The 20,300-nt window shown below is 37.9% G+C and overlaps 1 protein-coding gene across 7 annotated transcripts in view; it reads left to right on the top strand.

Moving 5' to 3' along the window:
* The window catches only part of DOT1L (DOT1 like histone lysine methyltransferase), a 111,415-nt gene that overhangs the window by 30,283 nt on the left and 60,832 nt on the right, over positions 1-20,300 (top strand). For all 7 annotated transcript variants that reach the window (XM_074303874.1, XM_074303883.1, XM_074303893.1 and 4 more), the window contains 5 exons: positions 2,076-2,150; positions 8,332-8,395; positions 10,227-10,455; positions 14,759-14,853; positions 17,923-17,985. In XM_074303874.1, the coding sequence (XP_074159975.1) occupies positions 2,076-2,150; positions 8,332-8,395; positions 10,227-10,455; positions 14,759-14,853; positions 17,923-17,985 (526 nt within the window). The remainder of the gene's footprint in view (positions 1-2,075; positions 2,151-8,331; positions 8,396-10,226; positions 10,456-14,758; positions 14,854-17,922; positions 17,986-20,300) is intronic.

The following is a 20,300-nucleotide window of genomic DNA, read 5'->3' on the forward strand; positions in this document are numbered from 1 at the left end:
CCATCCTCCCTTTCCACCCCCACCCCCCCATGACAGGTAGTTCAATACATGTTAAGTATGTTAAATCCAATGTATATATACATATATTGCTGCACAAGAAATCTGATCTGGAAAGAAAGAAAAGGAAGAAAACAAAAAAAGTAAGCTAACCATAACAAAGGGTGGAAATGCTATGTTCACACTCATTTCCCATAGTTCTCACTCTGGGTGTAGCTGACTCTTCATTATTAAGCAATTGGAATTAGTTTAAATAATCTCATTGTTGAAGAGAGCCAGGTCCATCATAATTGGTCATCGCATAGTCTTGTTGCCATGCACAATGATCTCCTGGTTCTGCTCATTTCACTTAGCATCAGTTCATGTAAGTCTCTCCAGGTCTTTCTGAAATCTTCCTACTGATCGTTTCTTATAGAATAATAATATCCCATAACTTTCATATACCATTTGTTTATTTAGCCATTCTCCAATTAATGGCATCTGTTCAGTTTCCAGTTTCTAGCCACTACAAAGAGGGCTGCCACAAACATTTTTGCACAAGTAGGTCTCTTTGGGATATAAGCCCAGTAGAAACCCTGTTGGATCAAAGGGATGCACAGTTTGATAATTTTTTGAGTAAAGTTCCAAATTGCTTTCCAGAATGGTTGCATCCACTCACAGTTCCACCAACAATGTATCAGTGTCCCAGTTTTCCCACATCCTCTCCAACATTCATCATTATCTTTTCCTGTCATCTTAGCCAAATTGAGATGGTACCTCAGAGCTGTCTTAATTTGCCTTTCTATGATCAATAGTGATTTGGAGCACATTTTCATATTTCAGACATTTTCTAATGAATTCGAGTGTGCTTACTTTATTGTAAGTTATTAAGCTTATATTTGCACTGATAATTAAGGTCAGTAAACATGGTACCTAAAGATAACATGAACACTTTAGTTCATCTCTGATTTTTCCTGACTCGTAGATTAATGGATTCAAATGCTTTCTTAGACAGGGTCCTGTGGCAGCTGGATGGTACAATGGATAGAATGTCAGCTTTGAAGTCAGGAGGACATGAATTCAAATTCAGCTTCAGATATTTAACACTAGGTGTTAACCCCAATCACCTTGCAAAATAAACAAGTATATAAAAACCTAAATAAATGAACAAAAGTAGCCAATGCCCTGCTCACTTGAGCCTTTGGTCTGAAGAAACAATGCTTTTGCTTTTCTACAGATAGAAAAAAAAATGGAGAAATCATTTATACTGAATTTCTACCATCTGCTTATTTGACCATCTTCATGTGTAGCTTTTTCAGGCTTACCTATATCCCTAATGGTAGCTTTCTTAGGTATCCTTCATTTTTTATCCTGCAGTACTTAATTTGCTTGCCTTTGTCCCAGTCAGGGATTAGAGTAGGAGTTTGGTATGTAGATTATAATATTACATAATATTAGATTATAATTTTCAAGTCCTACTAACTAGTTGAAGCCCTTTCCCACTGTCCTGCCTCCAATAGTCCCTTGGGCACATAGTAATTCCTCAAATGTTGCATTGACAGACTTGGTACCTCTACTTAAATGCTTCTGTAATATCCCACTATATTCTCTGCTTCCTGATTATAATTTATCCAGGTTGTCTTTTTTATTGTGGAATGCTTCTCCTCACCTTTTGACTGACTTTGAATTCTTTTGCTTTCCAGTCAGTCTTGCTAGGTAGAATTTTGTTATCAGAAATTTAGCTTTTAGGTGATTGTTCTTTTAGGTATAACAACCCATGAATCAAATTTGTTAAGTAAAATAGCTTTATATTAATGGAACATGAACACATTTATTTAGCCCAAAATGTCCATGTCTAGATGTCCCTCTGTTCCCTTCTACTTCCAGAAAAATGTCCTCCATAATACTTTGTTTTTCAAAATGAGCCAGGCTTATCAACACAACAGACTCTTATCTTCCTGTCTCTTCATCAGTTGGGGCATGGGCTGAGTTGTCAGGCACTTAGGTTGCTGTTCTTTCCTGAAACTAAAACAGCTTCCCTCCACCAGTCATGATGTATTGTGTGTGCTTTGTTCATTCTGGCTTCTTTTGTGTTTCAGATGGGTCTGCGAAGAAATACCGGATCTCAAGCTTGCCATGGAAAATTATGTTTTAATTGACTATGATACCAAAAGGTAAGCTGCATGTTCTGTGTCTGTCACTACACGTTGGAGATAGGCTGAGTGCTTTGTGACACAGCCTGTGGTGTATGCTTCAGGGGCAAAGACAGCTCTTGTTTTCTTTTTTCTTTTTTTTTCTGAGGCAGTTGGGTTAAGTGACTTGCCCAGGATCACACAGCTAGGAAGTGTCTGAGTCCAGATTTGAACTCAGGTCCTCCTGACTTCAAGGCTGGTGCTCTATCCGGTGTTCTATCCACTGCTCCATCTAGCCGCCCCAACTCTTGTTTTCTTTTTTAAATGAGCTTTGGCTCTAAAACATTTTTAGGCTATTAGATTAAGGACATCATTGGAAATGATGCAGTGCATGAATTGTTATATTATAATATGAATTACTCATCCCACAACAATAGTGATGGCCAGAGGTGGGGTTTTAATCTGGTTTTGAGTCTTTTGTTTGAAAACTTAATAACTTTAAAAAAGCGTTATTCCAGTAACCCCTTTTTAAGAAGTCAGTTGCATTTGCATTTGATAAGCAATTGTTTTGCTGTCATTACCAGGTACAAAAATGCTAACTTTTCATGTCTGAAACACTTTCTGATTTCCAGAAGGCTTTTCTCACAACTGCCCTATGAGGAGAATAATAGGATAATAATAAATGACATGTACATAGTGTTCATGAGCTTTCACATTTATCTTCTGAGTCTCATACCTACTGTGGGGATAGTAGTCTCCATATATTATAGATGAACAACCAGAGGCTTACATGTGAAGAAGGGATGTGCTGGTGGTCCTGTGCGTCACTGTCTGGTTTTCCTGACTGCTTGCTGCTAGTTAGAATATAGAGCTGATGGGGATCAGTCATGTTTTATATAAATCTAGATACTAAGGCTTGAAATCCGTCAGAGTAAGAAGTAGGGGCCTCCGTTTACCGCTGAACGTACCTCCTGTGAGTAAGATTGCTGATGTTTGGCGACAGCTATTAAGTGAATAGAGCCAGGACTACTTGTGAGAACAAACCCCAAAATATCAAATAGTTTTAGAAAGTAATAATATACACCAGTCGTGCCTATTCCTTGAACTAGCAGAAAGGCACTTTATTTGTGAGGATATCTTGTAAGTCTGCTGCTGGCAGGAAGCATTGTGCTGGGTGAGATTCAAAGTTTATAGAAGAAATGATAATCCTAGCTTATTTAACTTATTTAACACTTCACTATAACATTATAAAAATAAAATATTGGTCAATAAACCAAATGAATAACAATGCTTATTGTGCTTGTGTGCAAGGCACTGTGCTAAAAAAAAATCCTTGCTAGGAATAAACAGAGCAAAAACTGGGTTCCTGTACTCAGGACAAAATAGAGATAAAATGCAAAAAAATTACATGTAGAAGATGTACAAAGTAGATTAAAAGTAGTTTGAGAGAAGGCATTCACAGCTGAAAAGCAGAGAAAGGTCTGCAAAAGCTGAATTTTTTTTCCCCCCTAAGGCTGGGGTTGAGTGACTTGCCCAGGGTCACACAGCTAGGAAGTGTTAAGTGTCTGAGATCAGATTTGAACTCTGGTCCTCCTGAATTCAAGGCTGGTGCTCTATCCACTGCACCACCTAGCTGGCCCCAAAAGCTGAAATTTGAATGACTATGAGAGGAGGAAGAGAAAAGAGCTTTTTCCTTTTGAAGTGACTTTATCAGCTGAGCATGTAATATGGTGGTAGGGACCTTGGGAGGCTTGGAAGAAAAGTAGTGGGGACAGTGGATTGATTAGGGAGTTACACAAAGGACAGCCTGATTACAATGACTGTTTTTCCCATAGCCTCCTTTAGTATTAGATACACCAAAGAAGAGGGGCTTTTGGGTTTTGCCTAAGATGTTACTGGTGATAAGATAGGAGAGGCAAAAGGTTTTTTTGGTTTATGTTTTCAGAATTGGAGAAAATGCTATAACAGGTGTGAAGCTGAATGATGTTACCCATGAATTAACAGCTGCTGTGTGAAGAGGGAAGTGCTTGGATGTCTTTTTAATGATATCCGAGGGAAAAATTTGCATGGAAAATGGAAATGGGAGGGGACTGTCTGGAATGTGTTTCTGGAACTTTTGTTTCTTGTGTGTGTTTCACCTACTTCTTGTGCTAGCTTTTTAGCTTATGTGAAATTGATATGGGGACTAGTGCTCCATTAGCAAAGTGAGGCACCCTCATGATACTCCTAGGTGACCTGAAAGAGGCCAGTCTGATTCCACATCTGGGTTTCTGGACTCTGTGCTCCCTTATATTTTCTGAAGAGAAGTCTTAGTTGTTGGCTTGCTATTTATGGTTATATCAAACCACTTGATAAGTGTGCTGCGCTCTTCATTTTATTCTTCCTCAGATCAGTTTGTCAGTTTTTTTCTATCTTTCCTTCCTCCTTTCCCATCATATTAAAATGACTTAGTTGGAATTCAGAAAATCATTTCCCCAGGACAGCACTCTATCTACTGTATGACCTATCTGCTCATCCATTAAGGAAGCTTCTTACTGTATGCTAGATTTTGTGGTAAGCACTGAAGATTCAAAGAAAGGTAAAGACATTCCCTACTAAGAGCTTACAAATAAATATATAGAAATAAGCTTTGGACTAGATAAATAAAAGGTAGATGTTTAGATTTCATTTGAAGGAAGGGAGGGAAGTCTGGAGATGGGGAGTTGTAGGAGGGACAGACAGTGAACATGCTTGGCATTGAGGGATTTTGTTTGAGCAACTGCAAGGAGGAGCCCATTATCATTGGGCTGAAGAGTATACTGGGGTTCAGAAGCAACAGATACAAATTGACTAGTGTAGGAGATTGTAAGAGGCTTTGAACTGCAAACAGGATTTTCGTATTTGAATTTTGGACATAGGATAGGAAGTCACTGGAATTTGTTGAGCAGGAGGATAACATGATCAGACCTATTCACTTTGGCAACTGAAATTCAGCATGTCCTTGAGTGGTGACAGACTTGTGGAGACCAGTTAGTGGCTGTAGGCAGAGCAAGGAGGAAGCAGTAAGATCCTGTACTAGAGGAGAGAAGGGAACATGATGTCACATGATGTCATAGCTTGCCATCTAGATGAGAGGGAGAAAGAATCCAACATGACCCTTGGTTGTGAGCCTTAGGCCCTGGGAGGAGGGTAGTTTCCAGTTTCTTGCCACTACAAAAAGAGCTGCGACAAACATTTTTGCACATGTGGGTCCTTTTCCGATTTTTAATGATCTCTTTGGATATAATCCTAGTAGAAACACTGCTGGGTCAAAGGGTATGCACATTTTGATAACCCTTTGGACATAGTTCCAAACTGCTCTCCGGATTGTTTGGATTAGTTCACAACTCCACCAATAATTATATAGTGTTCCAGTTTTCCCAAACTGCCTTTATTAAAATGAAGATGCCTTTGATTCCTTGAACTTGAAAGGCATCTGCAGAAATAATATGCCCATGACAAAAGGGGAAGCAGTTGAGTTGTTTAAAAAAAAAAAAAAAAAACCAATCTTCCTATCAAACTTCCTTTTCTTTTTCTTTTTTCTTTTTCTTTTTTTTTGGGGGGGTTCTTTTTTTTATTTTTTTATTTTAATTTTTTTTGACAGTATATATGCATGTGTAATTTTTTTATAACATTATCCCTTGTATTCATTTTTCCAAATTTTCTCCTCCCTCCCCTAGATGACAGGCAATCTTATACATTTTACATGTGTTATAGTATAACCTAGGTACATGTGTGTAAATCCAATTTTCTTGTTGCATGTTAAGTATTAGATTCCAAAGGTGTAAGTAACCTGGGTACATAGACAGTAGTGCTAACAGTTTACATTCACTTCCCAGTGTTCCTTCTCTGGGTGTAGTTGTATCTGTCCATCATTCCTATCAAACTTCTAAGAAAGTTTGTTATCTAAAATAGTCACCTAACAGATACATGTAAGAATAAAATCCATTCTCCCTTCAAGAAGTGGTCAAAGGATTGTTAGAAAAAGTTCCCAAACTATAGCATACTCTTAAACATGTGAAGGAGTGGTTAAGGTCATTAATAATCAGTTACTCTTGAAGTGATCTGTTTCCTTAAGTGGGAAGGGCAACAGGGAAAGGCTATGGGGGGATGGGAATGTGGTAGGCTGGAGGCAGAGCAGCTCATATCTTGGATTTTGCTTTTTAGATGGGCCTGAGACCTGATTTCTTGTGTGGGCACATTCCCCTGTTGAATGTTTTGGGTCTGTGCCTCTTCTGTACCTTTTAATTGGAGAGTTCCTCTGAGATGTGAAGTAGTAACGTGCCCAGGGTCCCTGAGCTAATTTGTTGAGGCAAATCCTGTTATCCCCCAGCTCTTCTGTCTCTCCAGCCATCCCTTCTGCCAGTCCTTCCAAGACAACCATTCATCAATTCATTTAACAAATATTATGTGGAAATACATAAAAAGCAGTATTGTGAGGAGCCAGAAAAAGTTTGAAATTAAGAGAGGAAATAGGACTCGTGCTCCTAGAGCTCAAAGCAGGAGTAATGGGGTGTAAATTGAGGGTTGAGAGATCCCCTAACAACAATGGGAACCCCTGGCTGGTTTGCAGGCTTTGCCAAAGAATTCTTTGTGGAAGAATTCGCAAACCCCAAGGAATATAGGCTCGAGGTTTGTGGCAAAAATGGATGTATTTACACGAAGAAAACAGTACACTAAGAAAGCTGATTAGGAATTAGTGGAGATTGATTGAAAGGCCTTAGGTTTTGTCCTAGCAGGATCTGGGGAGCAGTTTGGCTCTTTGAATGAGATTACTTATCTGGGAGTTTCCCTTATGAATGGGTGTGGCCCCTCCCAGAAGCTGGGAGACCCAGGAGTAGCTTTCCCCAAAAAATTCCTTTCTGACCCTTCTCCCCACATTAAAGGGGACACCGTTTACATCAGGGCCCCCCAAAGATAAAAGGGGACATGGTTTACATCTGTAGGATTAACTGGAATGTGTAGCGTTTCATCATGCATGCACGATAGGTGCAAAACCCAGCTAGTCTGAGGTCTGGGGAAGAAGCATGGTTTGAAAAGACTCAGTTGCTTGGTGTGCTTCATTAATCCTTTCTGGATCTCTCTCTTTTTTTTTTTTTTTTTTTTTTTTTTTAAACTTGTAAAATAGGAACATATTCTCTGCATAGGGCAAACTCCTTATGGGCAGAGGTTATGCCATTTTCTTTCTTATGATTTTTGTATTTGTATCCCCAGCCCAGAGCTTAGGTCTTGGCAAACAGTAGGCACTTAATTTCTTTAATGGAATTTGGAAGAATAAGCATCTTGGGGAGCTCACAAGGAATGCTGATGCCTCCCTATGGTGTGATGGCCTGTATCGGAACCCAAACCAGCTCATATATTCCTTTGTCTATGGAACCTGGCTTCCGTTGAACCAGACTTGGGCATCCTTTCACTCTGGTGCTCCTTTGCTTGGACCTCTCTCTCTTGTGGCATCTATGTTTATCAGTATGGATGGTTTTTGTCCAAACTGCATCATTTTACCCTTTTACTGGAAACCAAAACTTGCCTTTAGCTGCCAAGGTTGGGAGAAATTCTGTAAAATCTGAAGACCAAAAGTGATTGTTATTGGGACCAAGTTCATGTCAGAAAACCTGAGCTCATTGTGGGTCTGAAAATAGAAGAGTGCAGGCCAGTCACTCAGTCATTTACCTGTGATCTATCTTCAGGTTGAATACACTTCCCTCCCTTGAGGACAAACTGTTTCCCTTTGTCTTTTTTTCTTAAGGTCTGCCTGAGTGACTTGCCCCTAGGAACTGCATGACTGAATGTGGAATTGACCTGAACTTCATTCACGTAGACCCTTTTGATTCCTAGTTTTACCTTGTAAGAGATAATGAGAGATCAAATTTAAGATGCTCTGTAATCAGAAGGCTGTTGTTGAATTAACCCAGGATGATGTCATTTTTCTTTTCTGTCAGATTTATTAGCCAACAAAACTTCATTGTATTGTTTCAGGAGACCTCCATTACTTCTTAGAAATTGGGGGGAGAGGGAAAGAGTTGCCTTTGAAAATGGATTAATTTTTGAGCTATTTTCCTTGATTATTTATTTATTTATTTTTGACCTAAAAGCCTGGATCATTCCCTGGATCTCCTAACCTAGATTCTGGCCCTTTCCTGAATGTCCGTCCTCTTAATGGTTTCTTTTGAATTGTTAAGTGATGATGAAACTTCACTTTTTTCAGCTTTGAAAGCATGCAGAGACTCTGTGACAAGTACAACCGAGCCATTGATAGCATTCATCAACTGGTAAGTATTGACTTTTGTTAAGCTCTAGTAGTGAGTTTCAAGTTCACCTACTTTGAAATGAATTCCTTTAATGCTTTCTATACCCAGTTCCTCATTTTTATTCATTTATTCATTCTTGGATAGTATTTAGTCTTGAGGAGAAGTGTTCTCCTCAACTGAAATAAAATTTAGCCACCAGATGTCAGATGTTCCACCTAGAGTTAGCTAATTTGCCTTTGTGAGACTTTCCTTAAGAAACTCCAAACTACTGTATTTATTCTTGGATATTAGTTAAAGGTCCTTAAAATGCTTTGGGGATGGCATTATCATTTATCTAGGAACCATTAGTGTCATTACTTGAATCTAGAGAAATGATACATGTTAGTTTGTTGTCGAGGATCTTTAGAATTGATTTGGCTTTTAATGTTTTTGGAAGACCTTTCTTATTTTTACAATATATGCAGCATTTGTGGCCCCTATTTTGATTAAACCTAGGCTTAAAGAAGTTAAAGCAGTATGTGTTTCTCTCCTCTACTGACAGAACTGGACTTTACAAACACAGTACTGGCTCTATGCCTCTTTGATAGTGCTAAAGAAAACTAGTTTCTTCACTTGAGACCTTGTAAATTGTCCAAGGTATTGTATTTGTTTGGGCCAGCATGTATTTGAGCCATCTTTCCGAACTAATAATTCGTTTAAGTGATACATAATAGAGTATTTAAATATATGAAATAGGAAGAACATTAATCTTAAAGAGTCTAGATGAAGAGGTTTGGGGTTCCTGGAGGTCAGGGAACCAAATGATGAGGTTGGGGTTATGTCTCCATGATGAGGTTTGGCGCAGGGTGCCCTCAATTCCGCTAGGATTTGGTGCAGGGCAGCCTTTGGTTGGCGTAGAGGTCCTTCCTAAAGGAATTTATGAAACCGAAAATCTAGACTGGCAAAAAGAAGTTGGATTTTTTGTCGGGTTTTTTTTTTTTTTTTTTTTTTTTTTTTTTTTTTTTTTTTTTTTTTTTTTTTTTTGGCATTGGGAAGTCAGCTTTTGTTAGCTTTTTGCTAGAAAGACTGAATTCCTTGGTGGCAAAGTATCTGCAGAGGGCTACAAAGTTTGAAGCAGAGAAATCCTGGCAGGAAGGTAAAGAGGGGATAGTCCTGTTAGGGAAATAGGAGAGAAAGAGATAAAGGGGGGAGTAACATGGAAAGAGAATATCATCCTTGAAATCTGAAACATGATGAAATTAGTGTTGTTGTGGTATGAAAAAAATAAAGTTCAACTTTGTTTTGAATTCAGATTCTTAGTCGTCTTTGTGGTCTTATTTTCCTTTTTCTTGTGAGATGGAGGAGTTAGACTACCTAATTTAAATCCTTTTATAGTCTTAATTCCTATAATTTTATTTGGAATAGGAGAATGATACAACACATTGGAGAACATGCTGGTGTAGGCATCAGAGGCCCTGTGTAGGTGGCCTTACTGCTGCCACTGATCTGGGGAACCTTGGACATATTTATCCTTCTAGGCCTCAGTTCTTTGTCCTTAAAATAAGTTGAGTTGAATTTCAAGGCTTCAAAAGTCCTTTCCTTGACTAATTGGGGACAGTGCATAGATGAATTCTATAATCCACAATCCATTGAGTAAATGGAGCTTTTTGAAGGATTTAAAGTCTTTTCTGACTGATTGTTTTTAGATGCTTGCATTAGTTATCAGAGAGAGCATCTTTTCCCATATCCCATTCTAGGGATATATTGAAGTGTCCAGCATTTGAAGGGAAAAAAAAGGATTTGAATATGAATTACTTATGACTTAATCCAATTTTTTGTTTTTCTACTATTTCTTTTCTCTAATTTCTTTTAGTGGAAAGGAACAACTCAGCCCATGAAATTGAACACTCGGCCATCCAATGGGCTTCTTCGACATATCTTGCAGCAAGTATATAACCACTCAGTCACAGATCCAGAGAAACTCAACAACTATGAGCCCTTTTCTCCAGAGGTGTATGGAGAAACTTCATTCGACTTAGTTGCCCAAATGATTGATGAGATTAAAATGACAGAGGACGATTTGTTTGTTGATTTGGGCAGTGGTAAGTATGTATCAGTAAATACTTAACCAAAAAGTATGGGATATTATAGACTAAGGGAGAAGTTCATGGGCTAGTAAAGCATAATGGAATCCCCCAAATGCTAGTAGGATGAGTGAACTAAGCTGACCACACTACTGATTTGTTTCCTCTATTAAAACCATAACCCAATTAGTCATCCCATGGGCTAAAGGCAAGGAGGCTAACAGATAAAAAAAGGAAGTTCCTCTTGAGAAAGTGTTGATTTTACTTAAATTAAAGACACATTACATTACACATTAAATGTGTCCCACATACTGTGCCCAGGTACTGGGGATATAAAGTCCTCTTGGTGTTATTGGATGTTTAGTTACTTCCTCACAAATAACCTTAATTTCTAGACTTTTTTTTCTAGGATTCCTTTTCCTTGTTCTAAAATGACAGTTTTTTAGAACAGCTGCAGTTTTGAGGTGCCTGAGATTTGACTTAAAAGTATCTGGGACAAGTGTAAAATATGCATCTCCAGGAAAGGTCCTTGAGCTTTTAAAGTCAGATTCATCTCAACAGAGAGGTTTATTCATTGTAAATAAAAGCAATTATTGGAAATTCATTTTTTTGGAATTTATTCGGTAACAGAGATTAGTTTTTGTTCTTGGATCCTTCCTGTTAAGTCTTTTCAAGTGTCTGCTACACCATTGCTCGTGTAATCTGCGTAATTTAGTGAAGAGGTACCTTAAAATAGCCATAAAAATACTTTTACATGTTCTTCAAAATAATGACTCCTCAGTTGTGTAGCATTTTTTGGAGGCAATGAAATGGCTATGCCTTTCTTGAAATGTATTTTAAATGTGGATCTCCTGGCTGGGTCATAGGATCATATTTCTAATTTGGCAGTATACAGCGGTCATATTTAAAATACTAATATATTTAATTTTTTTGTTCTTATGTGTCTGTATTTGACTATATTTGAATAAGATAAGCCCTTATTTGGTGGTGGTAATATTGCTAAGACTTGCCTTTATTTGGGGGTGTTAGGTAATAAAGAGATTGATCATTATTGGGATTATAAAGTTAAGAGTTCCAAGGGACATGAGATCTAGCTTACTTCTGCTTCTTGGCCATGCAATTACAAATGAGGAAACTGAGATCCAGAAGAGTTGAGTTACCTGAGCTCTTATTCTGACTTCATTTCTGGTTTTCTTTTTCTTGCTTTTTGTTGCTGCTTCATTATAGTGTTTCATTCCATTGTTGTCTTATTTCCCAATGAGTTCCCTTTATCTTCCCCATTATGTACCTTCCTTTGATTGGCTCAGGTATACATCTGAACCATCCAGTACTTCCTGATATTAAAGATGAAGAAGCTGAGGCTGAGGGATTTTCAGTGACTTGCAGTCGATCTAAATTCACCCAGTTCTTCCAGGCTATTACTGTTGCATTGAATATCTTGGAATAGTTAAGTAGGATCGAGCAAAAAGTGAATACACTGATATATGTGTGCATTTTCCATTTGGAGGCTTTTTCAAAACATGCATGGATAATTTTTCAACATTAACCCTTGTAAAACCTTGTATTACAAAATTTTCCCACTTCCCTCTCCCCTAGATGGCAAGTAATCCAATATATGTTAAACATGGTAAAAACATATGTTAAATTCAATATATGCATATAATATTTCTATTAATAATTATACAATTTATCTTGCTGCACAAGAAAAATCACATCAAAAAGGGAAAAAAAAATAAGAGAAAATAAGATGCAAGCAAAGAACAACAAAAAGTGAAAATGCTATGTTGTGATCCACCCTCAGTTTTCACAGTCCTGTCTCTGGGTGTAGATTGCTCTCTTCATTACAAAATCATTGAAACTGGCCTGGATTATCTCATTGTTGAAGAGAGCCACATCCATCAGAATTGATCATCTTATAATTTTCTTTCATGTACAATGATCTCCTGGTTCTACTTATTTCACTTAGCATCAGTTCTTATAAGTCTCTCCAGGCCCCTCTGAAATCTTTAAGAAACAACCAACAGGATGAACAGTAATATTCCATATTATTCATCCATTCTCTAACTGATGGACATCCACTCAGTTTGCAGTTTCTTGCCACTATAAAAAGGACTGCCACAAACATTTTTTGAACAGTACATTTTGATTTTCATCATGTACATTTCCCTCACTTGGTTCAACATCCTTCTGGTGTGTCTTTTAATAAAGAATTACATAGAATAAAGAAATACCTAGCAATTAGAATTATCTAAAATAAATATCTAGCAAAATCAGCATCAGAAAAGCTTGTCATGATCCTTAATCTCTTCAAATTAGTGCAAGAGGGTGGTAACCACAGCTGTTCTTGGGGGCCATTTGAATTTCTCAGCAGTTTCTTAAAATGCTGTTGTTCTTTCTAGTTATCTTGTAATCATATTTTTTTCCCTTGGCTCTGCTTATTTAATTCTGCATCAATTCATATAAACCTTCTCATGCTTTTTTGTATTCATCATTCATTGTAATAGCACCATAATTTTCCATTATACACTTTTGCCACAATTTGTTTAGCTGTCATCTAATCCATCAGCATTTATTTTATTTACTTAACTTTGTTATCACAAAGTATAGAGTTAGATTTTTGTTATTTTTACATGCCTGGATTTCCACCTAATAGCTTCTCCCTTCTCCTTTTCAGAGAGTCATTCTTTATCAACACAAAGAAATAAGCCATTATTTCAAATACTATTTCTTATTGAATTTTTCCTTTGTCCCTGAGCACATACTTGGCTCTTATTGCTTTGATGCTTTAACAAATACTGCTATAGACATTTTGATACATCTTGAATATTTCTTGTTAACAATTTTCTTGGGATGTATGCCTACCAGGATAACAATTAGGATAACAATTAAAAATAACAATTTTCTTGGGATGTATGCCCATCTCTAAAGATGGACACTTCAGTCATCCTTTGTTATATTCACAACTTGTTTACCAGTTGGGGACCGACTCAGTTTCACAGATTGCATATGAGTTTGCCTGTCTTTCCATCGTTTCTTCAACACTTGTCTCATCTTTTGTCATCTTTATCAATTCTACTTCTTGGATGTCAGATGAACCCTTAGGGTTATTTTGATTTATGTTTTGGAGGGTTCTTTTCTGTAAATGTTCATTGTCTTTACTTGTCCTTTGGCTGCTTCATTATTGGGGAATGGCTTTTGGTGTTATATATTTCTACAAGTTTTCAAGCTGTCTTTTACAGGATGGGCACTAATCCAATTGTTGATCCAACCAGAGGAGATATTCTTCTCCCAAAGCAGTTTAGCATGTTCTTTGCCACTTATAGGCTTAGGAAGTTGTTCTGAGGTTAAATGATTTGCCTACAGTGAAACTCGTAGTATGTGTTCATATCTTCTGCTGTGCTTTCTGAAGGTTTCAGACCATTTACAGAGATATTTGAGATAAAAATGTTTTCCTCTTCAGTTGATGACTTCTGTTTTATGCTATTTACATTGTTGTTTTCTTTGATAATTCCCTCTCATACTTGTTGAAGAATACCCTCTTTCTTTTTTTAATGGTATGAACTTTCGTGATTTGGCTGTATATCCATTTTGATTGTATCATGAAGCTGTGTCCAAGCCTCATCTCTACCTGTCCCATCTCTGCTTGATTTGTTTAAACTCTCATCAAATAAGAAATCATTTTCATGGGTAATTGATGTTTTCAGGTTTGTCTGACACTAAGTTTATTGAGAATACACTTATTTTTGATCCTTTCTTGTTTATTCTGTTCCACTGAACAAATTATTTTGATTTCTCTTTAATAATGTCTTGAAGTCTGACAGTGCTATTCCTTCCTACCTTTTCCATTATGTCTCTTGAGAATCTAGGTTTACTTTTTCTCCAAATGGAATTTATTTTGTCTAGCTCTTTGTAGTATACATTTAGTATTTTGATGTAGCACTAAATCTAATTTGTAATTAATTTGGGGATTGTTGTTTTTATTAAATTGGCACAGTCTAGTCATGGGTACTGAACATTCTTCAGTTGAAGATTTGTTTTTGAATTGTATCTATTGCTGTATGAAGTGTACAAGTAGGTTGACTCCCTGATATTTTGTGCATTTAGAAATCAATGCAAATATAGTTTTAGTACATATCAGTTTCTTTTACTAGTCATAGCCTCTTATAAATGTCTTTTAACTTCCACAAGGATTTCAGGTTCGTCGTAAATGTTTTTTTGTATTCTTCCTGAGAGGCTATTTGTGTATGGTCTCTACTGAACAAGTTCGTTTTTCTTGATTTATTGGATTAACTTTGTCTTACTAATCTTTCTCTCTTTAAAGGAGTGGGGCAGGTGGTTTTGCAAGTGGCTGCAGCCACAAATTGTAAACATCACTATGGTGTGGAGAAAGCAGACATTCCGGCGAAGTATGCTGAGGTGAGGAGAATCCTTTCAGAATTGGAAATCTATGATGGACTTGTTTTGTTTTGGGACTGAGACAGCGTTTTGTAGTTCCCAGAGCATGTCTGCCTATATCCCATTCTCACTGTGAAATTGGGGCAGTGGGAGTGGGCAGGGGCAGCCAAGCTGGCAGGACTAGTTCTTGTAGTTCTGGTCTAGGGAGACCTGGGGTCAGGAAAACTTGAATTCACTAAGGACCTCTTATTAACTGGATCACTTCAGGCAAATCACTTCACTTCTGTTTTCCTAGGAGGCAGTCAGGACTTTGGACGGGAGAGCCAGCAAATACAGTCTCCTGCTAGGTGCCCTCCTACTGGGCAGGTGCCTTCAACCTCTCTTGGTCTTACTGCATTGGAGAAGGAAGTGGCCATCTACTCCAGTAGCTTAGCCAAGAAAACTCCATGGTTTACATATGTTCACAACAAAAGAGCTCTGGTTCATTTCTTCCCCTCCTCAATATGCTTTTGTCTTGAGGAACTTCACTTGGATTTATTAGGATTGTCAAAAGTACATTGATCATTTTTAACCACTGATTTAATCAAGGATTGTGAAATCTTTGACTCTTCCAGTGTATAAAAAGAAAGCTTCAGATGACTTTTCAAGCTTTCCTAGACTTGTTGGGAAGGCAGAATGAAAGTTATGGGATAAAGTAGAGTTTTTGGGTTCACTCAGTGCTTACTATATGTAAGACATAAGAGATTGAGTGGATAGAGAAGAGATCTGGGTTCATAGTCTGCTTGAATTGCCATGAAATGCTGCTGGGTGATATTGGGCAACTTACTGAACTTCTAGTACCTTCAGTACTACAAGAGCCAGTGAAGAGAAATATTTCAAGTTCCTTATGCTAAGACACTGGTTCTAGACTTAAAAACAAACTGTAGAGCAGGCTTTCAGCATTAAGAAGTGTTTGTTAAATGCCAATTACTGTGTTACATGATGGGGCTACAGATAGAAAAGTGTCATTTTGGAGTTGGCATTTGGACTGAATTTTGAAAGAAAGCAGTTGGGGTTTTTAGTATCAGAGGTAAAAAGCACAGTTAGGAAAAAGGCTACAGAGAAGAGACAGGTACTACATGAGGAGGAATAGTAAGGAAGTTATTTTGGTTCAGTTAGAGTGTCTGAGTGATCTGTTTGGAAAGATAGGCTAGAGCCAGCTTTATATGCCTGCTGATTTAATGGGATTAAATGGAGTGAGCAAGAATGAAGTATCAAGAAAACCTACAACAGCCTACAAACAGCCATGATAGAATAGTTTTTTGAAAACGCATTTGAAATAGAGACATTACAGAATAAGTGTAATTCTCCTTTAGCAGAATTTTTTATGCTTTAACTAAAGCAAAAAAAAAAAAAATGTACCATAGACTGTGAAGTAGTATGGATACTAAATGTATGAACCCAGTGGTACAGCATCCAAATTTTTATAAGTAAAGCCAGTTATAGCAAGAAAGAGACAATAAAACTGCATAAGTTGGCGACTTTAACTTCTCCTTCTTAGATTTAGATAAATCTAACCACAAAATAAATGAGAAAAAAACTAGGGAGGTTAATAGAATGCTAGAAAATTTCTTTATGATAAACCTCTGGAGAAAATTGAATAGGAACAGAAAGGAATGATTCTTTTTCTCAGCAATAAATGGCACATACACAAAAATTGACCATGTTATTAAGGCATAAAAACCTTCATAAAAATGAATCTAGTAAGCCCTGTGGGGTTCCAAATTGTGAAGTAGAGTTGGAAGATTGGTCTAGAAGAGGTGTGTCAACCCAATGAAATCCAGCCTCTAACCTTTGAATAGCTGGGGTTCAACAAAGCAATAAACAGGAGAGTCAAGAACCAAATAGGAGTTTTAATTCCAGAGTGAGGGAAATGGTTTGCAAGCAAGGACTCTTGCTGGAGCCCCTCCCATAGTTGTAGATGAGAGAGTCAGCTTTCCTGTAGGCAGATGTCAATACTTCTACCAAATGTCTGCACAGTTATATGTAGGCCTGAAAAAGAGGGGTAGCAGCAACAATGTGACAAGTTTGATTCCTAATGGAACTTCTGGACCAGAAACAATTCTGTGTTTTGCTGTGGCTCATCAAGCTGATGACTGCAAATGAGTTGTGCCAAGGGCAGCCATAGCCTGCTTGCTGGGGCCTTGCTCTGGAAAACAGGGGTCTCCTAATATCTTGACAGATGCTACATATGTAGAATGACTAATTTTTTATTTTAATTCAAATAAAACCTTTTCTTCCCTATTTCAGTAAAAAGAATAGTTTCTTGAATAAATCAGGGAAGAGAAAGCATTTGGGAAAAGGAAGGGGCTGTTTGCAGCATCATACTTAAAGAACAGAGGTCCAGGAAGAGGCCAGAGAAAAGGCACAAAAGAGATAATTCTTGATACAGGACAGGACAAGCTGAGGAGTCATGGAAGCTCAATCTGCTCCCGCTGGGGGGACAGACACAGAAACAAAACAGCCGAGGCCCCTACACACATAGAGGAAATGTCTAGTGTGGGAGGAAGAGGTTTCTTATGATGCAGTCTTTGTTAGTATAGCCTTGAACATGCCTTCTGAAGATAGAGCTACTGGGATGGGTGAGATATTGGGGGATGGGGTCAGAGAGTAGTATCCAAGTTTGGTTCTGGGTCCTCTGTAGGAATTGACCTTAACGGAGACTTGCTACTGAGTATTTTTTTTTTTTTAACCCCTTTGTAATTGCATCAACATTCCCTGCTATGACTAAGCCTTTATTTTTATTTTTTTGGTGAAGCAGTTGGGGTTAAATGTCTTGTCTCAGATCACACAGCCAGCCAGATGTTTGAGGCTGGGTTTGAACTCCTATACTCCTAACTCCAAAGCCCGTTCTCTTTTCATTGTACTATCTAGCTTTCCCTAAATCCCTAAAGTAGAATCAATATTAGTCTAGTCCTTTTTAATGTGGAGTGGAAGAGTAAAATATGTTGGAATGAAGAAAGGAAGTTTCAAACTCTTAGGGTTGCTTCTTTGCTATCAAATATCATATTCCCAGGAAAATTAGGCAAACTGTTTCCTTTTTTCTTTTAGACAATGGACAGAGAATTCAGAAAATGGATGAAATGGTATGGGAAGAAGCATGCAGAATACACAGTAAGTTACTATATTGATCTTGAAGATTTACATGGTGTATTTTTTTCAGTGATATAAATTGAAAAATTATGATTGATTTTTTTTAAAATACAGCTTTCATTGTTTTCATATTATTTAATTTTTAGTCATTGGTTAATAAGCATTTATTAAGCATCTCCTATTTGCCAGTATTGCAAAGAAAGGCAAAAAACAAGTCTCTACGCTAAAAGAATTCAGTCTTAATTGATGAAATGGCAAACAATTGACATACAAAGAAGTTGTGTAAAAAATAAATAGTGATTACCAAGGAGAAGGAACTAGAATTAAAAGAAATTTGGAAAGTTTTCTCAGAATTGGGACTTGAAGGAAGCAAGGATAAAGGAGAGTTCCAGTAATAGGGATAGCCATTAAAAAAAAAGAAAATGGCCTGAGCTGGGAGGTTCCTTTTCTTTTATTTATTTCATTTTTTTCATTTATTTTCATTTTATAGTTGAGCTTTGCTCCTGGGTAACAGGGGCGCTGTCTGTGCAGCTCTGAGCCTTGGTTTTGAACATGGGTGTTTGTAGGGAGTACCTTTGCCTGCTCTTATCAGGAACATAGCCTGGTTTCCCAGAGTTTGCCTTCTGAGCTGGCACTGGGGGTTGCCCCAGTGATTTGCTCCTCTGAGGCAGGACTGAGGTTCTAGTTGCTGATTTGCTGTGATTTAGATCCTCTTACCGGCTTTCCCAGAGTCTTACCTGATTTGGTAAATTTCATCCCAGTGAGACTGAAGTTTTTCTAGTCTCTTTTGAGCTGGAGAGGGTTTTCATTCTATCAAGCTGTTCGGAGCCGTGGTTTCATGTGGTTCTCGAGGGAAATTGGAGCTTGAGGAGCTTCCTGGCTTTACTCCGCCATCTTTTCCCTAACCTGAGGGATTTATGGAATAGGTAGGAATCCAGCATCATTGGATCAGAGAGCCCATGAGGGATAAAGTAGATATGAGTTTAAGTTATACTTTAAAGCTTTATGGAAGAAAAAGACTGGAAAAGTAGAAAGAGGCTAGGCTATGAAGGGTTTTGAATGCCACATAGCATTTGATCCAAGATTAGCAAGCTATAGAGGTGTATTGAGTAGAGTGACATAGATCATGGAGTGGGGGAGAGTCTTGAGGCAGGTAGACCCAACTGCAGGCGTGATTTGAGGAGGGTCAGGGTACAAGGAGAGAAAGGGATGTATTCCAGAAGGGTGGCAACAGTCAAACTGACTGGCCTTGTAGCAGCACTTTGGACATGGGGTACGGAAAGTGAGCTAGAGCAAGGATTTTGGGATGGTTCCTAGGTTGTGGACCTGGGACTCTGGGAGGATGGTGGTTCCCTGTACAGAAATAGGGAAGTTTGGAATGAGAGAAAAGTTTTGGGGAAAAGATAATGAGTTGCATTTTGGATCTGTTGAGCTTAATTTGTTTACTGGTTATACAGTTTGAGATATTTAAAAATCTCCAGAGTGGAGATTAGAGGTCAGTAGAAGTCTGGATAAGTAGATTTGAGAGTCAGTCTCTTGACCCCTCAGTTCTTTTCTAGACCATCATTCTTGTTCACTCTCTTTCTCCCCCCACCCCCACCCTCCAGGTTGGGCTTAAGTGACTTGTCCAGGGTCACAGAGCTAGGAAGTGTTTAATGTCTTGAGACCAGATTTGAACTCAGGTCCTCCTAACTTCAGGGCTGATGCTCTATCTACTGGTCACCTAGCTGCCCCTTGTTCACTCTTCTTTCACCATTTGATCCTTTGTTGAAAAGTTCAATTTTATATAGTATATAGTCATAGGCATTGGGCATGGGTGTTTTGAAGGACAGAAAATTGTTTGGTGGTTTTTTTTTTTTGTTTGCTTGTTTGTTTGGTGGTTTTTCTTTTCCTTTTCTTTTTCTTACTTTTTTTTTTTTTTTTTTAATTCATTTTTCCAAATTATCCCCTCTCTCCCTCCACTCCCTCCCCCCCATGGCAGGTAATCCCATACATTTTACATGTGTTACAATATAACCTAGATACAATATATGTGTGTAAATACCATTTTCTTGTTGCATATTAATTATTAGCTTCCGAAGGTATAAGTAACCTGGGTAGATAGACAGTAGTGCTAACAATTTACAATCGCTTCCCAGTGTTCCTTCTCTGGGTGTAGTTATTTCTGTCCATCATTGATCAGCTGGAAGTGAGTTGGATCTTCTTTATGTTGAAGATTTCCACTTCCATCAGAATACATCCTCATACAGTATTGTTGTTGAAGTGTACAGCGATCTTCTGGTTCTGCTCATTTCACTCAGCAACAGTTGATTTAAGTCTCTCCAAGCCTCTCTGTA

This window comes from Sminthopsis crassicaudata, chromosome 1, assembly GCF_048593235.1.
Source record: "Sminthopsis crassicaudata isolate SCR6 chromosome 1, ASM4859323v1, whole genome shotgun sequence".
Lineage (NCBI taxonomy): Eukaryota > Metazoa > Chordata > Mammalia > Dasyuromorphia > Dasyuridae > Sminthopsis > Sminthopsis crassicaudata.